General features: G+C 47.1%; 1 protein-coding gene across 12 annotated transcripts in view; it reads left to right on the forward strand.

Annotated features, from left to right (window-relative positions):
- PLCE1 (phospholipase C epsilon 1) overlaps window positions 1-22,395 on the forward strand; it is a 624,299-nt gene that overhangs the window by 158,408 nt on the left and 443,496 nt on the right. For all 12 annotated transcript variants that reach the window (XM_063961638.1, XM_063961640.1, XM_063961641.1 and 9 more), the window contains exon 2: window positions 3,341-4,810. In XM_063961638.1, coding sequence (XP_063817708.1) covers window positions 3,662-4,810 — 1,149 coding nt within the window. In that variant the 5' untranslated portion in view covers window positions 3,341-3,661. The remainder of the gene's footprint in view (window positions 1-3,340; window positions 4,811-22,395) is intronic.

Genomic DNA, 22,395 nt, shown 5'->3' on the forward strand with positions numbered 1-22,395 from the left:
TCAGATTTGTGGTACAGGATTGCCATTACCAATTACAGACGCTGCCGTTTGGACTGTCCACGGCACCGAGGGTATTTACCAAGGTGATGGCGGAAATGATGATACTCCTTCGAAAAAAGGGAGTTTTAATTATCCCGTACTTGGACGATCTCCTAATAAAAGCGAGGTCCAAGGAACAGTTGTTGGTGGGAGTAGCACTATCTCAGGAGGTGCTGCACCAGCACGGCTGGATTCTGAATATGCCGAAGTCACAGCTGGTTCCGACGACACGGCTACTGTTCCTGGGTATGATTCTGGATACAGTCCAGAAAAAAGTGTTTCTCCCGGAGGAGAAAGCCAGGGAGTTGTCATCTCTAGTCAGAGACCTCCTGAAACCAAAACAGGTATCAGTGCATCGCTGCACGCGGGTCCTGGGAAAGATGGTGGCTTCTTACGAAGCAATTCCCTTCGGCAGGTTCCATGCCAGAATCTTTCAGTGGGACCTGTTGGACCAGTGGTCCGGATCGCATCTTCAGATGCATCGCTTGATAACCCTGTCTCCAAGAACCAGGGTGTCTCTACTGTGGTGGCTGCAGAGTGCCCATCTTCTAGAGGGCCGCAGGTTCGGCATACAGGACTGGGTCCTGGTGACCACGGATGCCAGCCTTCGAGGCTGGGGAGCAGTCACACAGGGAAGAAACTTCCAAGGACTATGGTCGAGTCAGGAGACTTCCCTTCACATAAATATTCTGGAACTAAGGGCCATCTACAATGCCCTAAGTCAAGCAAAATCCCTGCTCCTACACCAGCCGGTGCTGATCCAGTCAGACAACATCACGGCAGTCGCCCATGTAAATCGACAGGGCGGCACAAGAAGCAGGATGGCGATGGCAGAAGCCACAAGAATTCTCCGATGGGCGGAGAATCATGTACTAGCACTGTCAGCAGTGTTCATTCCGGGAGTGGACAACTGGGAAGCAGACTTCCTCAGCAGACACGACCTCCACCCGGGAGAGTGGGGACTTCATCCAGAAGTCTTCCAGATGCTGGTAAACCGTTGGGAAAAACCACAGGTGGACATGATGGCGTCCCGCCTCAACAAAAAGTTAAAAAGATATTGCGCCAGGTAAAGGGACCCTCAGGCGGTAGCTGTGGACGCTCTAGTAACACCGTGGGTGTACCAGTCGGTTTATGTGTTCCCTCCTCTGCCTCTCATACCAAAGGTATTGAGAATAATAAGAAAGCGAGGAGTAAACACCATTCTCGTGGTTCCGGATTGGCCAAGACGAGCGTGGTACCCGGAACTTCAAGAGATGCTATCAGAGGACCCGTGGCCTCTACCGCTCAGACAGGACCTGCTACAGCAGGGGCCCTGTCTGTTCCAAGACTTACCGCGGCTGCGTTTGACGGCATGGCGGTTGAACAACGGATCCTAAAGGAAAAGCGTATTCTGGAAGAAGTCATTCCTACGCTTATTAAGGCCAGGAAAGATGTTACGGCAAAGCATTATCACCGCATATGGCGGAAATATGTTGCATGGTGCGAGGCCAAAAAGGCCCCAACAGAGGAATTTCAACTAGGTCGATTTCTGCATTTCCTGCAAGCAGGAGTGAATATGGGCCTAAAACTAGGCTCCATTAAAGTACAGATCTCGGCTCTGTCGATTTTCTTTCAAAAAGAACTAGCTTCAGTACCTGAAGTTCAGACATTTGTGAAAGGAGTGCTGCATATTCAGCCCCCATTTGTGCCTCCTGTGGCACCTTGGGATCTCAACGTGATGTTGAGTTTCTTAAAATCACATTGGTTTGAGCCACTAAAAACCGTGGATCTGAAATATCTCACGTGGAAAGTGGTCATGTTATTGGCCTTGGCTTCAGCCAGGCGAGTGTCAGAATTGGCGGCTTTATCATGTAAAAGCCCTTATCTGATTTTCCATATGGATAGGGCAGAATTGAGGACTCGTCCCCAATTTCTCCCTAAGGTGGTGTCAGCGTTTCACCTGAACCAGCCTATTGTGGTGCCTGCGGCTACTAAGGATTTGGAGGACTCCAAGTTGCTAGACGTTGTCAGGGCCCTGAAAATATATGTTTCCAGGACGGCTGGAGTCAGAAAATCTGACTCGTTGTTTATCCTGTATGCACCCAACAAGCTGGGTGCTCCTGCTTCTAAGCAGTCTATTGCTCGCTGGATTTGTAGTACAATTCAGCTTGCACATTCTGTGGCAGGCCTGCCACAGCCAAAATCTGTGAATGCCCATTCCACAAGGAAGGTGGGCTCATCTTGGGCGGCTGCCCGAGGGGTCTCGGCTTTACAACTTTGCCGAGCAGCTACTTGGTCAGGGGCAAACACGTTTGCAAAATTCTACAAATTTGATACCCTGGCTGAGGAGGACCTGGAGTTCTCTCATTCGGTGCTGCAGAGTCATCCGCACTCTCCCGCCCGTTTGGGAGCTTTGGTATAATCCCCATGGTCCTTTCGGAGTTCCCAGCATCCACTAGGACGTCAGAGAAAATAAGAATTTACTCACCGGTAATTCTATTTCTCGTAGTCCGTAGTGGATGCTGGGCGCCCATCCCAAGTGCAGTTTGTCTGCAATACTTGTAAATAGTTATTGTTAACTAAAGGGTTATTGTTGAGCCATCTGTTGAGAGGCTCAGTTGATTTCATACTGTCAAACTGGATATAGTATCACGAGTTGTACGGTGTGATTGGTGTGGCTGGTATGAGTCTTACCCGGGATTCTAAATCCTTCCTTATTATGTCAGCTCGTCCGGGCACAGTGTCCTAACTGAGGCTTGGAGGAGGGTCATAGTGGGAGGAGCCAGTGCACACCAGGTAGTCATAAATCTTTCTAGAGTGCCCAGCCTCCTTCGGAGCACGCTATTCCCCATGGTCCTTACGGAGTTCCCAGCATCCACTACGGACTACGAGAAATAGAATTACCGGTGAGTAAATTTTTATTTTTTTTTGAGACGTGCTGAGGTGTTGAAAAAAATCCCAGATAAGTACCCTGTTTTCACAGTCGCAGCACGAAAACACATCATGGACCTATCATGGATTCTGTGTGTTTTTGGGCAATAAAAACAGGTAATTTTTCTGGGCAGCAAAAATGGGCCCTTATTGGATTGCCTGAAAAAGAAAACTGTGGTAAAGTCACATTTTTACCGCCTTAAAAAGTTACTGCAGATAGTTAAATTCCCCCCCCCCCCCCCCCTATTTTAGAGTACTAGTGCTTCATTGTATTCTTTTAATTCTCTTTAAGTAAGTAATTATGGCTATTATCACTATTTCTATTTCCTAAACTGTTATGATATCAAATTGAGGTGCTGATATTTTTTAAAATCTTTTTTTTATTCTATAGGAATCCTGTTTTGTGGATGATCTTGCAGCAGCACAGACTCCTGGAATGTAACTTGAATCCACATGACTGTTATCAGAAATAAATGCAGTAAGCTCCTCTTGTGCATCTCTGGAGTAAACAGCTGGATAAAACTACCCTTAAAAAAACATGACTTGTGACACAGTATCGGATTCAAGACTAGGCAAAACACAGCATTCGACATCTGTTGCAAAACAAAATATTTTCCATGGTATCAATATTTTTTTTACAAAAAATATGAACTTTCTTTTATGTACAGTACATTTTGTATCTGGTCTGTGAGTGACGGGAAAAATCAGAAAAATGACCTCTGAGGACATAGCAGCTTCTGTTGCTTTACCACCAGTGGACGGGAAAGTGATATCTTCTCAGTCAACTGGAGATGAAAATTCTAAGAATACTTTGGATACTTGTGTTATAATAAGATCGAGTACAGTACAAGAACAAGAGAACACCAAGGCCGTGAAATGCTTACATATGTCCGAAGGGCACAATCTTCACAATTCTGGGACCAAGTCCTTTTTAATAGCAGGGAAAGGAGAATGTACAGAAAATACTAATGACCGAGATGCTCTGCAAGGTAACGCTTGCATTTCCCATTCAGTTGACTTTTTAAACATTAACAGCAAAATGTTTGATAGATCTTGCAAAACCAACCTAGGTTTTAATCAGTTTTGCAAGTCCTACAATCCTTTGAAAGGGAGTAATGTTTGTATTGAGCCTAAGATTCCTGCTGTGTTAACAGAAATTAAATTTAAAGTGGATGGGTCTTCAGTGGAGGGGAGGGCATTAAATGGTCAGTTAATAGTAAATGATCACTGCACAGATGGTGTTAGTTGCATTCCAGCATTGCATATAAGTTATTCCACTCAGAAGAGCGCTTTATGTTCCACAAATAACCAGTGTATTTTAAGCAACCATTTACAGACAATGAGAACAAATTGCTGTGACCGTTTTGTCTCCACCACTTGTCACTTGAACGAGCAGCCTGAAAGCTGTGACAGGAACGATGGACACATAGGTTTTGCTAATTATCAGTCAAGGTTGTATTTTGAAAAAAACCCAGTGCTTTCTGGAGATAATACCAATGGACAGAATTTACCATGCAGTATGTCCTCAAAGCCTTTACAATGTCAGGATGCCTATGAAAGTTGCATGGATGAAATAGATAATTTCTCGCGGAACAGAAAGGACCGTTCAGCTTTGCTGATCAGGCGGTTTTGTAAAAATTACAAAGAAGTGAAAAAGTCTGTTTATACAGGAACAAGTGCAATTCTGAAATCTTTGCCTTCTGGTCATATTGGAACGAAAGCTTGCTGCTTTGTTGAAAGAAATCAAGAAAACACAAATGAACTGAAGTGTAGTTGGCTGACAGCTAAACGCTTGACTTCCGTACAAGGTTCAGTGAGAAGGGATTTTCTATGCTACTTGGTGAAATTGACAATGTGTCAGGTAGGTTTCTTAATTCTGTTTATAATTTGTTTTGTTTTTATTTTTGCTACCTGTTATAATTTTACATGCATACTTTAATTTGGATCCCTTATTTACACATTTTTTTTACATTTTATTTTTGTTTTTATAAATAGTTTTTTCTGAGAAATTTTTGTTGAATAACAGTGTCCGACTCCTCTTGACTAAGTAGCCACGTGCATACTCTGTGGTGCCATGGCAACTTTCATGGCTGCTGAGAATCCTAAAAGTGTGTTTACAAAATGTAAGCTTACTTTCTAGGAGAACAGCAATGATCTGGACTTCTCAAAATATTTAGCAGAGCTAAAGAAATTCAATTACTAGTCTTGGAGATTTTTCATCATACACCTAGGGACGAATGTAATGATGCCCGGGTTTGGCGGCCATGCAGGATGCCTGCTAAACTCAGACTTTTTTAAAGGGGCAATCACTTACAAGGCAAAACCATGACTTTATGAGCGATTGCCCCTTTAAAGAAAAAACCGTCATTGCATCCGGCCCCTAGCCTCAATACACCATGCAGTGCAAGTGAACAGCACCAAGCGTCTTTTTCATGCGAACATGCAGTACGATGCAACAAAACCACTTCTCTAGACTGAACTGATTACTTTGGTATGCGGCACTTGTTTATCTGTGTGTGATTGTGTTTGCATCGGTGTACAGTGGAATCTGGAGTGAATAAAAGTCGTGGCCACTGGATTCTAGCACTCTGTATACAGATTCAGACTCAGTGCAGTCTAGTGAAGCAGTTTTGTCGCATTGCATTGTAACCAGTGGTGGGGCTGCAGCGTGGTCCAAAATTCAAATAGGGGAGCAACACCAACGGCCAATGAGTCCCTGCCGGCAATGCTTGGCAGCGTTTGGGGTGGCAGTTGGTGTAGCTCCTCTATTTGAATCTTGGACTGTGCTATAGCACAACCTCTGGAGCCAGCGTTGATTGCAGTGAAGATGTATGTTCTGTGTAAAAGATGTTTGGAGCCAGCAGAGTCTCGTGTGACCTGGCACACTAAGCAGGGGGAATGCGTTTAGCATCCTGCCTATTGGGCAGGATGCTAAACGCGTCAGCACTCAGGAGCCCGACACAGGATCACTGATGGACAGGATGCCAAAGGTATCGACTAACAGCCTTAGGGTTAGGGTACGGGGAGGGGGGGTTGCTAGGTTTAGGCACTAGGGGGAGGGTTAGCCATAGACACCCCCCCCCCCTCCCCAAAAGAGGGATAACTGTAGCTGCCACTCAGTAGGTTAGGGAGGGGAACGAGGGGGGAGGGATACTTACCACCTTCAATGTCGGCATATTCAGTGTCTGGATGCCGCAGTTGGCCATATGACTTCAGGCATACCTTATGTATTCCGAGAAGGGATGTCTGGCGTGATTGCAGTGATAGTGTGTGAGCGCAAATCGGTGTATAAGGCCAGAGCTGTTGCTTCTTCGTTTTGGAAGAACTAAATAGTAGCAGTGTTTTTCCACTGGAAACAACTTCAGATGAGGAGTACTTGGATATTTTTTTGGGGGATACGGTCTCAAGGTCGACAGTAACTAGGTCAATCACTATTGGTCGGCAGTAACTAGGTTAACAGGGTCTCTAGGTCGACAGGTCAAAAGGTCTACATGAGTTTTTTTACAATTTATTTATTTTCTTGAACATTTTCATACTTAACGATCCACGCGGACTACGATTGGGAATAGTAACCTGAGGCATGATGAGCGAAGCGAGCCGTGTTAGTGGACATGGTGCACTAATTGGGGTTCCCGGTCACTGTACAGAGAAAACAACCCCCCCCCCCCAAAAAAAAACAACAACAACAACACACCTCATGTCGACCTTTTGACCTGTCGACCTAAAGACCCTGTCGACATTCCATACCACACCCATTTTTTTTTATAGGAGCGCAATCACTTACAAGGCATGGTTTTGCCTCGTAGGTGATTTCCCCTTTAAAAAAAAGTCTGAGTTCGGCCAGCATCCCACACGGCCCCCGAACTCTGCATAATTACATCCGGCCCCTATATTGCAGTGTCAGAATAAATCTGTCCAACATTTGTGGGCTGCATACAACTGCAGCCAGTATTTACCCTGCAGGCAAAAATAATAAAATAAATGTATTTGCACCGCTTGCATTGCAATATGGTTTGTTCAAGATGCAAAGTTACTTTCTTTTTGGTTTCCTACTAGCTGCTTGGCAGTGTATTGCCTTTTCTGTTCACCCGTTACGAGTCAGAGTCTTCAATACTGCGGTCACTTTTCTGTTCCACCGCTATGGTGGTTGATGTCTTAGTGTTACACTTGGGAGACGTATATGATTAATTGTGGACATGAGCCTGCAGTGAAATGACACAAAGGGCTTATTTATGAAATGGCGTTTTTACAAAGCATCGTTTCAATGTTTTTGTCCTAGAGTTTAAAGTGGCAATTGTTTTTGAAGGTAATACATGGCATGTACAGCATTGTGCTAAGACTGCTTCTAAAGGGTTATGATCAATTACAGCTGTATACCTTTAAGGAATTGTCCAGATGTACCCAGCTGTAGGAACACCAAACACATTTGTTTTAAACAAAAGTATTTCTCTTACGTCCTAGAGGATGCTGGGGTCCACATTAGTACCATGGGGTATAGACGGGTCCACCAGGAGCCATTGGCACTTTAAGAGTTTGAGAGTGTGGGCTGGCTCCTCCCTCTATGCCCCTCCTACCAGGCTCCGTTTAGAAGATGTGCCCGGAGGAGCCGGTCACAGCTAGGGGAGCTCCATAGGAGTTTCTTTAGTTTTATTTTTATGAATAGAGTTTAGGCACAGGGAGGCTGCTGGCAACAGCCTCCCTGTTTCGTGGGACTAAGGGGGGGGGGAGAGTAGTATCCGCCCTGATGGGTGTGAGCCACTATCTCCGCTGACAGGACACTGAGCTCCTGAGGGGACAGATTGATCAGCCAACCCCCTTACAGAGCCAGAAGACGTCGGTGGCGAGTTAGTCACCGGCCCCCTGACAAGCGGGGAGCCGGTGTGATGATGGCGGCAACATTGTAGGGAGCGCAGTACTAACTGCGCTCCGGGGCTCAGAGGTAAATGGTGCGGCGCTGTGAGGGGCGCCCTGAGCCAGCGTCTACACCCTAAACTGGTCACACAGCCTGTCGGGGACCCCGGATCACCGCCAACAATTCACCTCAGGCCAGTATAAAAATTCAAATATGAGCGGGAGCCAGCGACATGGAAGGCGGCGGAGCTTCTCCTCAGAGCGGACCCAGCAGCGTTCAGCGCCATCTTTCCTGCATGCAGACGCTGACAGGGGAGAGCTGTCCCTCCACATCGACTCCAGCTGCCTTGTAACGGTACCAGGGGGTTGTAGAGGATGGGGGGGGGGGGGGGGGGGCTATTAAGGTACACAGCGCTGGTAAGGGGTGTCCTTATCTCCCAAGGCGCTGTGTGTGGGTTGACTCCAAACTCTGTGTCTCTCTTGGCATTCTTAGTGGGGGAACTCTGCCATTTCCCTGTGTGTGTGGGGGTGCCTGCTGTCTCACATAAGCCATGTCTAGGGATTCTATGTCATATGCTGCGGAAGATATGTCATCTCAGGATGATCCCATTCCATGTAATCAGGATTGCTCTGGTTTAGCACAGATTCCATTAAGAGAACCGGAGTGGTTAACCTCTATCAAGAGTATGATTTCTCAGATTTCTACTAGAGTAGCACAAAATGAAAATGCAGCTCAGGTTTTACAGACCTCTATGGCTGTTTGGTCCGGGTCGGCACCTTCAGGGCCCCCTGGCACTCACACTCAAAAACGTCCTCTTGCCCAGATTATGCAAGACGACACAGACACCGACTCTGACATGGTAGATGGTGATGGGGAAGTGCTGAGGGGGGCGGCATCTCTTGCAAAAGGGGTGCAGTTCAGGATTGAAGCCATTAGAAATGTGTTAAATATTGTTGACACAATACCTGAGCAGGTTGAGGAGGCTTACTTCACCGATACTAAGAAAGGCTCGCTAACCTTTCCTGCGTCTAAAGAATGAAATGCTATATTCGAAAAATTCTGGGAAAACCCAGAGAAAAAATTCCAGATCCCAAGAAAGGTTCTGGTTGCATTCCCCTTCCCTGAGGAGGATAGAAAGAAATGGGAAACCCCACCCATAATTGACGCATTTGTAACCAGACTGTCAAAAAAGGTGGTTTTACCTGTCCCGGGATCTGCAGTGTTGAAAGAACCGGCTGATCGCAAAATTGACACTACGCTCAAATCCATATACGCAGCTTCAGGGCGATATTACGGCCTACTATTGCCTGTGCATGGATTTCTAAAGCTATAGTAAAGTGGTCTGGCACGTTACTTGAGGAATTAGATACAATGGATAAATGTGACGTTGAATTGTTCTTACGCAACATATAGGATTCTGCAGGATTTATGATGGAATCCATGAAGGACCTGGGTTCGATGACTGCTGGGATATCTTCCATGTCGGTCTCCGCTCGTAGAGGGCTGTGGCTGCACCAATGGTCTGCCGACACGGAATCCAGGAAAGGCGTGGAGAACCTACCCTACACAGTTCAGGCCCTATTTGGGGAAGCGCTAGATGCGTGGATCTCTACAGCAACGGCGGGTAAGTCACCCTTTCTTCCTTCAGTTGTGCCTGCCACAAAGAAACCTTTTTCTTCAGCTATGTCACAGTCCTTTCGGACTCCTAAAACGAGAACAAAAAAGCCGCATAATACCTTCTTTAGAGGAGGGCGGGCAAAATGAATAAAAACCTGCTGCTGCAGGCTCCCAGGACCAGAAGCCTGCTTCTGGTACATCAAAATCCTTAGCATGACGGTGGACCGCACGGCCTGGATGAGGGACCGGTGGGGGCGAGGCTCAAAAGGTTCAGTCACGTTTGGGTGACATCGGGCCTGGACCCCTGGGTGCAAGATATTGTGTCCTAGGGGTACAGGCTGAAATTTCAGGAGCTCCCGTCTCACCGATTCTTCAAATCGGGCTTGCCAGCTTTGCTGCCAGGCAGGGCTATCCTACAGGAAGCCATCCAAAAATGAGCAGGGTCACAGGTCATTGTCCCAGTTCCACCTCATATGCACAACAAGGGTTACTATTCGAACCTTTTCGTAGTACCGAAACCGGATGTTTCGGTCAGACCAATTTTGAATTTGAAATCGATAAACCCCTATCTGAGGGAGTTCAAATTCAAAATGGAATCTCTGGGAGCGGTGATCTCAGGTCTGGAGGAGGGGGAGTTCCTGTTATCCCTTGATATCAAGGATGCGCACCTCCACATTCCGATTTGGCCGCCGCACCAGGTTTATCTTAGATTTGCACTGTTAGACAGTCACTATCAGTTTCAGGCTCTGCCATTCAGCCTCTCCACAGCACCGTGGGTGTTCACCAATGTGATGGCGGAGATGATGGTTCTCCTCCGCAGGCAGGGAGTAAACATAGTTCCATACCTGGACGATCTGCTGATAAAGGCAGTATCCAGGGAGAGGTTGTTACAGTCGATTACTCTTACGACTCAACTGCTCAGGAATCATGGTTGGATCCTGAACCTTCCGAAATCACATTTGGAGCCGACCAGGAGATTCTTTCCTTGGGATGGTCCTCGACACGGAAGAGCAGAGGGTGTATCTTCCAAGGGAGAAAGCGTTGGTGATACAGTCTATGGTCCGGGATGTCTTGAAGCCTGCCTGGGTATCGGTTTATCAGTGCATTCGCCTTCTGGGGAAGATGGTGGCCTCATACGAGGCTCTACAGTACAGAAGATTCCATGCTCGACCCTTCCAACTGGGTCTCCTGGACAAATGGTCGGGGTCTCATCTACACATGAACCGGAGGATACGTCTGTCGCCAAAAGCAAGCATTTCGCTCCTCTGGAAGCTGCAAATGCCTCACCTTCTGGAAGGCCGCAGGATCGGAATTCAGGACTGGATCCTTCTGACCACGGATGCAAGTCTCAGAGGTTTGGGAGCGGACACCCATGGGGAAACCTTCCAAGGAAGATGGCCAAATCAGGAAGCCATTCTTCCAATAAATATTCTGGAATTAAGAGCCGTGTACAACGGTCTTCTCCAAGCGGTTCATCTTCTGCAAGATCGGGCCATTCAAGTACAGTCAGACAATATGACGACGGTGGCCTACATAAACCGACAGGCAGGAACAAAGAGCAGAGCTGCAATGTCAGAGGTGACAAGAATCCTACTCTGGGCAGAAAGGCACGCATTGGCGTTGTCAGCGATCTTCCTTCTAGGCGTGGACAACTGGGAAGCAGACTTCCTCAGCAGACACGATCTCCATCCAGGGGAATGGGGCCTCCATCTGGAGGTGTTCACAGACGTGACCAGTCGTTGTGGCGTACCTCAAATAGACATGATGGCCTCACGTCTCAACAAGAAACTTCGGAGGTACTGTTCAAGGTCCAGAGACCCACAAGCAATGGTGGTGGCCCTGGTAACTCCGTGGGTGTTCCAGTCAGTGTATGTGTTCCCTCCACTTCCACTCATTCCAAGAATCCTAAAGCTCATAAAGAGAACAAGGGTTCGGGCAATTCTCATTGCTCTGGACTGGCCAAGGCGAGCTTGGTACGCGGATCTTCTGGATCTACTGCTGGAAGAACCGTGGCCTCTTCCTCTTCACGAAGACCTTCTGCAACAGGGGCCATTCGCTTATCAGGACTTACCGCGGCTACGTTTGACGGCATGGCGGTTGAACGCCAGATATTAGCCCGTAAGCGTATTCTGAGCAAGGGTATTCCCATCCTGATACAGGCTAGGAAAGGGGTAACGTCTAAACATTACCATCGCATTTGGAAAAAATATGTGTCTTGGTGTGAATCCAAGAAATTTCCTACGGTGTAGTTTCAACTTGGACGGTTTCTCCTCTTCCTGCAAGCAGGTGTGGATATGGTTCTGCGTTTGGGATCCATAAAGGTCCACATTTTGGCCTTATCTATTTTTTTCCAGAAACAATTGGCTGCCCTCCCTGAGGTTCAGACCTTTTTGAAAGGGGTTCTACACATCCAGCCTCCCTTTGTGGCGCCGACGGCACCCTGGGATCTTAACGTGGTGTTGCAGTTCCTGCAGTCGGATTGGTTTGAGCATCTACCGGAGGTTGAGGTCAAGTTTCTCACGTGGAAGGCTGTCATCTTGTGTCGGCTTTTCATATCAACCAACCTATTGTGGTGCCAGTGGCTACTGACTCCTCAATTCCATCAAAGTCCTTGGACGTGGTGAGAGATTTGAAGATCTATGTGAAGAGGACTGCTCGTCACAAAAAATCGGACTCTTTGTTTGTCCTGTATGATCCCTCTTTGTTTGTCCTGTGTGATCACAAGAAAATTGGGTGTCCTGCTTCTAAGCAGACGATTTTTTGCTGGATTAGGTTCACTTTCCAGCATGCATATTCTACGGCAGCATTGCCGTGTCCAAAATCTGTTAAGGCCCACTGTACTCATAAGGTGGGTTCTTCCTGGGCAGCTGCCCGGGGTGTCTCGGCTTTACAACTTTGCCGAGCGGCTACTTGGTCAGGGTCAAACACGTTTGCTAAGTTCTACAAGTTCGATACTTTGGCCTCTGAGGACATAAAGTTTGGTCAGTCAGTACTGCAGAATCCTCTGTGCTCTCCTTCCCGTTCTGTGAACTTTGGTGTACATCCCCATGGTACTAATGTGGACCCCAGCATCCTCTAGTACGTAAGAGAAAATAGGATTTTAATTACCTACCGGTAAATCCTTTTCTCGTAGTCCATAGAGGATACTGGGCGCATCTTGAGTCTGGTAGGAGTGGCATAGAGGGAGGAGCCAGCCCACACTCTCAAACTCTTAAAGTGCCAATGGCTCCTAGTGGACCCGTCTATACCCCATGGTACTAATGTGGACCCTAGCATCCTCTACGGACTACGACAAAAGGATTTACTGGTAGGTAAATAAAATCCTATTTTTGCTATTTAAAACGGTCACTATTGTTATCCACTTGTGTAAATGAGGCTAGCACTTTAATAATAATAATTAAGACATTCTAAAATGTAAAAACCCACTGAATATAATTTGTGTATTTCCCATCACAGGAGCCTACTTACTAAAATGATTGTCCGAGCTCTTGTTAAGACCCTCCTTCATATGACTCATTAATGTAATGCATAGATATGGCAATACCAATATATAAGGCATAGACAGTGGCGTAACTAGAAATTTTTCTCCCCCAAGCCAAAAAATTCTTCGGCGCCCCCCCCCCATACCCCCCATAATTGGCACTAGTAAAGGGACAAATATGCACGCGCCATAGGTGCGCGCCGCCAAAAAGGGTGTGTGGCTTCATTGAAATGGGCGTGGCTTCACTTAAAGGGGCGTGGCATTGCAGGAAAAGACTACCTTATACCCCAGTTTTGCAACCTGCACGCCCAGACGTTAGCCACCACAGGAAAGAAAAATAATCCTTACATTATTTGTCATTTTTCCTCCTTATAGTAATGCCCAGTATACATTATGCCACATACTGCAATCGCCCTTAGACATTATGCCACACACAATAATGCACATGACACAATATGCACACACTGTAATGCCCCCGACACATTATGCCACACACCGTAATGCCTGTGACACATTATGACAGGAATCGCAATGCCCGTTATACATTATGCTACACACTGCAATGCCCCTGAGACATTTATAGCACATACAATGTCTGTGACACAGTATGACACACACCACAATGATCCTGAGACATTATACCACAATGCCCGTGATATAGTATACAACACACCGTAATGCCTGACACATTATGACACACACCGCAATGTCCGTGATACATTATGCCACACACCGTAATGCCCATTACACATTAAGTTCTACAGTAAGGCTTCTAATTACTTTTAAATTACCTGCTCGTTGCCAGGGGTTTCATGCTCTTGGTTCCATGCACGGTGACAGGGGTTTTCATGCTCAGGGTGTCATGCTCGTTGCCAGGGGTTTCATGCACTGGGTGTCATGCTCGTTGCCAGCGGTTTCATGCTCTTGGTTCCATGCACGGTGCCATGGGTTTTCATGCTCAGGGTGTCATGCTCGTTGCCAGGGGTTTCATGCACTGGGTGTCATGCTCGTTGCCAGGGGTTTCATGCACTGGGTGTCATGCTCGTTGCCAGGGTTTTCATGCACTGGGTGTCATGCTCGTTGCTAGGGGGTAGTGCCACATATGCCCCCAGTGCCAGATATTCCCCCACAGTGCCAGGTATATGCCCCCAGTGCCAGATATTCCCCCACAGTGCCAGGTACATGCCCCCAGTGCCAAATATACCCCCAACCCCCAGTGCCACATATGCCCCCTCAGTGCCTGCTCCCCCCAGTGCCAAATATTCCCCCACAGTGCCACATATGCCCCCTCAGTGCCTGCTCCCCCCAGTGCCAGATATTCCCCCACAGTGCCAGGTATATGCCCCCAGTGCCAGATATTCCCCCACAGTGCCAGGTATATGCCCCCAGTGCCAGATATCCCCCCACAGTGCCAGGTATATGCCCCCAGTGTCAGATCTTCCCCCACAGTGCCTTGCTCTCCCCCCCCCCCCTTCCCCCCGCCCGCCCGCTCTTTTGTGTTCGGGGACACGGAGCACACAGCGCGCGCCTCTCCAGTGTCCCTCCTGGCTCTCCGGCTGCTCTAATAAAGGAAGTGCCGGTTCGTGAGCCAATCAGAGCTCACGAACGACACTTCCTTTATTAGACCAGCCGGAGAGCCAGGGAAGGACACAGGAGAGGCGCGCGCTGTGCGCTCCGTGTCCCTCCTTACAGCAGCGGAGGGAAGGAGACCGCAGATTGACATGCGGACGCTCGTCCGCATGTCAATCTGTGCAAACTCAGTGGCGCCCCCGCAGCCCCTCGCCCCCAAGCCACCGCGAGGACTGCGGGGGCAGTAGTTACGCCACTGGGTATAGAGCTGGTACTATGATCACTATTGACTTTTTCACATTGCTTTTATGTTTTGAGGAAGAATGTCAGACCAGCTGCATGCTTTTGCAGTGGCCAGGGAAATGGTTGGACAGTATTCTTATGTATTGTGTATACACCTGAACAGTCTGTCCGTGGACTGCACATAAAAGCTTTACCACTTGTGTACTAATAGTTTGTTATGGGAATGTTCTTTCATGGAATGCAGTGCAGAACCAGTGCTAGCCATACATTCCCTTCTGACTACTGTACGTTGATTTTATTCCACTATTCTGAATTTTGCTTTACAGAATCTGCAAAAACAATAACATTTACATGCATTTCTGTATCAAATTATACATTACTGGTGAGTATGGTTGTGATTCAAAGTTAGTATAAGTTCCATCTACCTTTATGCAGTGCAGAGCATGTATGTAGATATATACCAAGCTAGTTACCAGCCCATCAAAATGACGGAACAACATAACGGTAATGTCAGCGCCGTCGGCTGTGCGCGCCTGAACAGAGCAACACTTGAGTTGCTCTGTTGGTTGCCATATAGTGATGACCGGCGTGCAAAACACTTAAATTCCCCCCATAGAGATGAGGAGCAGTACTTCCTAGTTCATATAGAAATGTTAAATCAGACAGTTAGTGTTTAATGTTTTACATCTGTATTTGTATTATTTCTTATGTTTCTCTATCGTCCTAAGTGGATGCTGGGGTTCCTGAAAGGACCATGGGGAATAGCGGCTCCGCAGGAGACAGGGCACAAAAAAGTAAAGCTTTTACCAGATCAGGTGGTGTGCACTGGCTCCTCCCCCTATGACCCTCCTCCAGACTCCAGTTAGATTTTGTGCCCGAACGAGAAGGGTGCAATCTAGGTGGCTCTCCTAAAGAGCTGCTTAGAGAAAGTTTAGCTTAGGTTTTTTACTTTACAGTGAGTCCTGCTGGCAACAGGATCACTGCAACGAGGGACTTAGGGGAGAAGTAGTGAACTCACCTGCGTGCAGAGTGGATTTGCTGCTTGGCTACTGGACACTAGCTCCAGAGGGACGATCACAGGTACAGCCTGGATGGTCACCGGAGCCGCGCCGCCGGCCCCCTTGCAGACGCTGAAGAGAGAAGAGGTCCAAAATCGGCGGCTGAAGACTCCTGAGTCTTCATAAAGGTAGCGCACAGCACTGCAGCTGTGCGCCATTTTCCTCTCAGCACACTTCACACAACAGTCACTGAGGGTGCAGAGCGCTGGGGGGGGCGCTCTGAGAGGCAAATAAAAACCTTATTAGAGGCAAAAAATACCTCACATATAGCCCACAGAGGCTATATGGAGATATTTAACCCCTGCCTAACTTCAAAAATAGCGGGAGACGAGGCCGCCGAAAAAGGGGCGGGGCCTATCTCCTCAGCACACAGCGCCATTTTCTCTCACAGAAAAGCTGGAGAGAAGGCTCCCAGGCTCTCCCCTGCACTGCACTACAGAAACAGGGTTAAAACAGAGAGGGGGGGCACTGATTTTGGCGATATTGTATATATATAAAAGATGCTATAAGGGAGAAACACTTATATAAGGTTGTCTCTATATAATTATAGCGTTTTTGGTGTGTGCTGGCAGACTCTCCCTCTGTCTCCCCAAAGGGCTAGTGGGTCCTGTCCTCTGTCAGAGCATTCCCGGTGTGTGTGCTGTGTGTCGGTACGTGTGTGTCGACATGTATGAGGACGATGTTGGTGAGGAGGCGGAGAAATTGCCTGTAATGGTGATGTCACTCTCTAGGGAGTCGACACCGGAATGGATGGCTTATTTAGAGAATTACGTGAGAATGTCAACACGCTGCAAGGTCGGTTGACGACATGAGACGGCCGACAATCTATTAGGACCGGTCCAGGCGTCTCAGAAACACCGTCAGGGGTTTTTAAAAAAACGCCCATTTACCTCAGTCGGTCGACACAGACACAGACACGGACACTGAATACAGTGTCGACGGTGAATAAACAAACGTATTTCTCATTAGGGCCACACGTTAAGGGCAATGAAGGAGGTGTTACGTGTTTCTGATACTACAAGTACCACAAGAAAGGGTATTATGTGGGAGTGGAAAAAACTACCTGTAGTTTTTCCTGAATCAGATAAAATAAAATGAAGTGTGTGATGATGCGTAGGGTTACCCCGATAGCAAATATTGGCGTTATACCCTTTCCCGCCAGAAATTAGGGTACGTTGGGAAACACCCCTTAGGGTGATAAGGCGCTCACACGCTTATCAAGTGGCGTTACCGTCTCCAGATACGGCCGCCCTCAAGGAGCCAGCTGATAGGAAGCTGGAAAAATATCCTAAAAAGTATATACACACATACGGTGGTTATACTGCGACCAGCGATCGCCATCAGCCTGGAGATGCAGTGCTGGGTTGGCTTGGTCGGATTCCCTGACTGAAAATATTTTATTCATGTAGAGCATTTAATAGGATGCATTCTATATATATGTATGTGAGATGCACAGAGGGATATTTGCTCTCTGGCATCAAGATAAGTGCGTTGTCCATATCTCCCAGAAGATGTCAGGGACACGACAGTGGTCAGGTGATACAGATCCCATACGGCAGATGGAAGTATTGCTGTATAAAGGGAAGGAGTTATTTGGGGGTCGGTCCATCGGACCTGGGGACCACAGCAACAGCTGGGAAATCCAACCTTTTTTACCCCAAGTTACATCTCAGCTAAAAAAGACACCGTCTTTTCAGCCTCAATCTTTCCTTTCCCATGAGGGCATGCAGGCAAAAGGCCAGTCATATCTGCCCAGACATAGAGGTAAGGGAAGTAGACTGCAGCAGGCAGCCCTTTCCCAGGAAAAGAAGCCCTCCACCGCGTCTGCCAAGTCCTCAGCATGACGCTGGGGCCGTGCAAGCGGACTCAAGGTGGGGGGGTAGTCTCAAGAGTCTCAGGGCGCAGTGGGATCACTCGCAAGTTGACCCCTAGATCGTACGAGTATTATCCCAGGGGTAAAGATTGGAGAGTCGAGACATCTTCTCCTCGCAGGTTCCTGAAGTCTGCTTTACCAACGGCTCCCTCCGACAGGGAGGCAGCATTGGAAACAATTCACAAGCTGTATATCCAGCAGGTGATAATCAAAGTACCCCTCCTACGACAAGGAAAAGGGTATTATTTTTCCACACTATATTGTGGTACTGAAGCCAGACGGCTTGGTGACACATAGTCTAAATCTAAAATGTTTTGAACACTTACATAAAAGGTTCAAATCGAGATAAAGTCACTCAGAGCAGTGATAGCGAACCGGAAAAAAGGGGACTATATGGTGTCCCTGGACATCAAGGATTACCTCCATGTCCAAATTTTGTCCTTCTCATCAAGGGTACCTCTGGTTCGTGGTACAGAACTGTCAATATCAGTTTCAGACGATGCCGTTTGAATTATCCACGGCACCCCGGGCCTTTTTACCAAGGTAATGGCCGAAAAGATGTTTCTTCAAAGAAAAAAGGCATCTAAATTATCCCTTACTTGCACGACCTAAAAAGGGCAAGTTCCAGAGAACAGTTGGAGGTCGGAAGAGCACTATCTAAAGTAGTTCTTCGACGGCACGACTGGATTCTAAATATTCCAAGAATCGCAGCTGTTTTCCGACGATACGTCTGCTGTTCCTAGGGATGATTCTGGACACGGTTCAGAAAAAGGTTTTTCTTCCCGAGGAAAAAGCCAAGGAGTTATCCGACCTGTCAGGAACCTCCTAAAACCAGGAAAGGTGTCTGTACATCAATGCACAAGAGTCCTGGGAAAAATGGTGGCTTTTTACGAAGCAATTCCATTCGGCAGATTCCATGCAAGAATTTTCCAAAGGGATCTGTTGGACAAATGGTCAGGGTCGCATCCTCAGATGCACCTGCGAATAACCCTGTCGCCAAGGACAAGGGTATATCTTCTGTGGTGGTTGCAAAAGGCTCATCTATTGGAGGGCCGCAGATTCGGCATACAGGATTTGATCCTGGTGACCACGGACGCCAGCCTGAGAGGTTGGGGAGCAGTCACACAAGGAAGAAACTTCCAGGGGGTATGGACGAACCTGGAAAAGTCTCTTCACATAAACATTCTGGTACTAAGAGCAATCCAAAATGCTCTAAGCCAGGCGGAACCACTCCTGCAAGGAAAACCGGTGTTGATTCAGTCGGACAACATCACGGCGGTCGCCCATGTAAACAGACAGGGCGGCACAAGAAGCAGGAGTGCAATGGCAGAAGCTGCCAAGATTCTTCGCTGGGCGGAGAATCACGTAATAGCACTGTCAGCAGTGTTCTTCCCGGGCGTGGACAACTGGGAAGCAGACTTCCTCAGCAGACACGATATTCACCCGGGAGAGGGGGGTCTTCATCCAGAAGTCTTCCACATGCTAATAAACTGTTGGGAAAGACCAATGGTAGACATGATGGCGTCTCGCCTCAACAAGAAACTGGACAAGTATTGCGCCAGGTCAAGAGATCCACAGGCAATAGCTGTGGACGCACTGGTAACACCTTGGGTGTACAAATCAGTATATGTGTTTCCTCCTCTGCCTCTCATACCAAAGGTATTGAAGATTATACGGTGAGGAGGAGTAAGAACAATACTAGTGGCTCCGGATTGGCCAAGAAGGACTTGGTACCCGGAACTTCAAGAGTTGGTCACGGACGACCCGTGCCCTCTACTTCTGAGAAGGGACCTGCTACAACAGGGTCCCTGTCTCTTTCAAGACTTACCGCGGCTGCGTTTGACGGCATGGCGGTTGAACGCCAGATCCTAAAAGGGAAAGGCATTCCAGAAGAAGTCATTCCTACCTTGATTAAGGCAAGGAAGGAAGTCACCGCGAAACATTATCACCGCATTTGGCGAAAATAGGTCGCGTGGTGCGAGGATCGGAGTGTTCCGACGGAGGAATTTCAACTGGGTCGTTTCCTACATTTCCTACAATCAGGATTGTCTATGGGTCTCAAATTGAGATCTATTAAGGTTCAAATTTCGGCCCTGTCAATATTCTTCCAAAAAGAATTGGCCTCAGTTCCTGAGGTACAGACTTTTGTTAAAGGAGTACTGCATATACAGCCTCCTGTGGTGCCTCCGGTGGCACCGTGGGATCTAAATGTAGTTTTAGATTTCCTCAAATCCCATTGGTTTGAACCATTGAAAAAGGTGGATTTTAAATATCTCACATGGAAAGTGACTATGTTACTGGCCCTGGCTTCCGCCAGGAGAGTATCTAAATTGGCGGCTTTATCTTATAAAAGCCCTTATCTAATCTTCCATTCGGATAGGGCAGAACTGAGGACTCGTCCGCATTTTCTCCCTAAGGTGGTATCAGCGTTTCACCTGAACCAACCTATTGTGGTGCCTGCGGCCACTGGCGACTTGGAGGACTCCAAGTTGTTGGACGTTGTCAGAGCCTTAAAAATATACATTTCAAGGACGGCTGAAGTCAGAAAATCTGACTCGCTGTTGATACTATATGCACCCAACAAGTTGGGTGCCCCTGCTTCTAAGCAGACGATTGCTCGTTGGATTTGTAACACAATTCAACTTGCTCATTCTGTGGCAGGCCTGCCACAGCCTAAATCTGTTAAGGCCCATTCCACAAGGAAGGTGGGCTCATCTTGGGCGGCTGCCCGAGGGGTCTCGGCATTACAATTCTGTCGAGCAGCTACGTGGTCGGGGGAAAACACGTTTGTAAAATTCTACAAATTTGATACCCTGGCAAAAGAGGACTTGGAATTCTCTCATTCGGTGCTGCAGAGTCATCCGCACTCTCCCGCCCGTTTGGGAGCTTTGGTATAATCCCCATGGTCCTTTCAGGAACCCCAGCATCCACTTAGGACGATAGAGAAAATAAGAATTTACTTACCGATAATTCTATTTCTCGGAGTCCGTAGTGGATGCTGGGCGCCCATCCCAAGTGCGGATTATCTGCAATACTGTACATAGTTATTGTTAACAAATTCGGGTTATATTGTTAAGGAGCCATCTTTAAGAGGCTCTTTCTGTTATCATACTGTTAACTGGGTTTAGATCACAAGTTGTACGGTGTGATTGGTGTGGCTGGTATGAGTCTTACCCGGGATTCAAATTGCCTCCCTTATTGTGTACGCTCGTCCGGGCACAGTACCTAACTGGAGTCTGGAGGAGGGTCATAGGGGGAGGAGCCAGTGCACACCACCTGATCTGGTAAAAGCTTTACTTTTTTGTGCCCTGTCTCCTGCGGAGCCGCTATTCCCCATGGTCCTTTCAGGAACCCCAGCATCCACTACGGACTCCGAGAAATAGAATTATCGGTAAGTAAATTCTTATTTTATCTATTGGTCAATCATTTTTGAAGACTTTAGAGTATTAAAGAGTTAAAAGACTCAAATTCCTACGATAACTTGGCGTGTTTGATTAGTGGCCCTAAATTATTAAACTGCCTTTTGTGTAAAATAATCTGCATTCTGATTAGCAGCACAGACAATTAATAATTTACACTGAAAAGTATAGTAGGGTTATGCCTGACCATTGCACAGCCATGTAGTGTGCTCGGGTCAGAGCTCAAGATTTCAATGTACCCTCTACATCTTATTATGCGTTCTTGCTGTGATGCATTTTTCTATGTACAGGAAGTATATATTATCTATCTACCTGTCTAATATTGAATTCAAAAGCAGTGAATCAATACCTAGGAGCCAGAGAAGATATGCATGCATTGACCTCAACAGAAATGACTCCCAGCTGTGATTTACCTTCACTCCCAGTTATGCATTTCATCATGGAACACTTTCAAAATGAGTCATGTAACACAAGGGACATATAAATTTATATTTTAGAGAGAAGAGAGACTTCGGTATCTATTCAAAACCACTCCTGGGATGCTGTTATAAAACATAATGTTTAGTCCTTGAACCATACCTAGATTGACTGCATGTTTGTTGAAAACAACTTGATTATTTCCTTTCTCTGTATTTCTAACGCCTCTATCGAGATGTAAAGAAAAAATATTATTTTTTCACCCCGTAAACTGGAGCACAAGGCCTAGATGAAATTATATTTGACAAATTAACACCCTTCCCATCCACTCCATGTGGCATTGCTTTCCTCATTAAATTGTGTTTCCTGGATTATGGGCACCCATTGCTCATTGATTAGTGTGGGGAGTGAAGGCTAGCTACTGTTGCACAATTTTCTAAAAAAGGCTACGCTACAGTGTCAGAATACACAGTGCATCACAGCTTGCTGCATACTTGCAGACTGGTCACAGTGCCCATGCTGACTTTTGTCCACCATCGAAAGCTCCTACAATGGACACATGAGCATCAGAACTGGACCTTGGAGCAATGGAAGAATGTGACCTGGTCTGATGAATCAATTTTTCTTTTACATCATGTGGACTGCAAGGTGCATTTACGTTGTTTACTTGGGGAAGTGGTGGCCAACGGTATGTAATGTGGGTATAAGGCTAGCCAGCATAGGCAGTGTTATGCTCTGGGCAGTGTTATTCTGATAAACCTTGTGTCATATAGCACCATTTGTCCTGGCATTCACATTGTGCAAACCAAGTACACCCCTTCATGGCAACATTACTCCCTGATGGCAGTGGCCTCTTTCAGCAGGATATTGCGCTCTGCCACACTGCAAAAACTGTTCAGGAATGGTTTGAGGAACAT

This window comes from Pseudophryne corroboree, chromosome 3 (genome assembly GCF_028390025.1).
Source record: "Pseudophryne corroboree isolate aPseCor3 chromosome 3, aPseCor3.hap2, whole genome shotgun sequence".
Lineage (NCBI taxonomy): Eukaryota > Metazoa > Chordata > Amphibia > Anura > Myobatrachidae > Pseudophryne > Pseudophryne corroboree.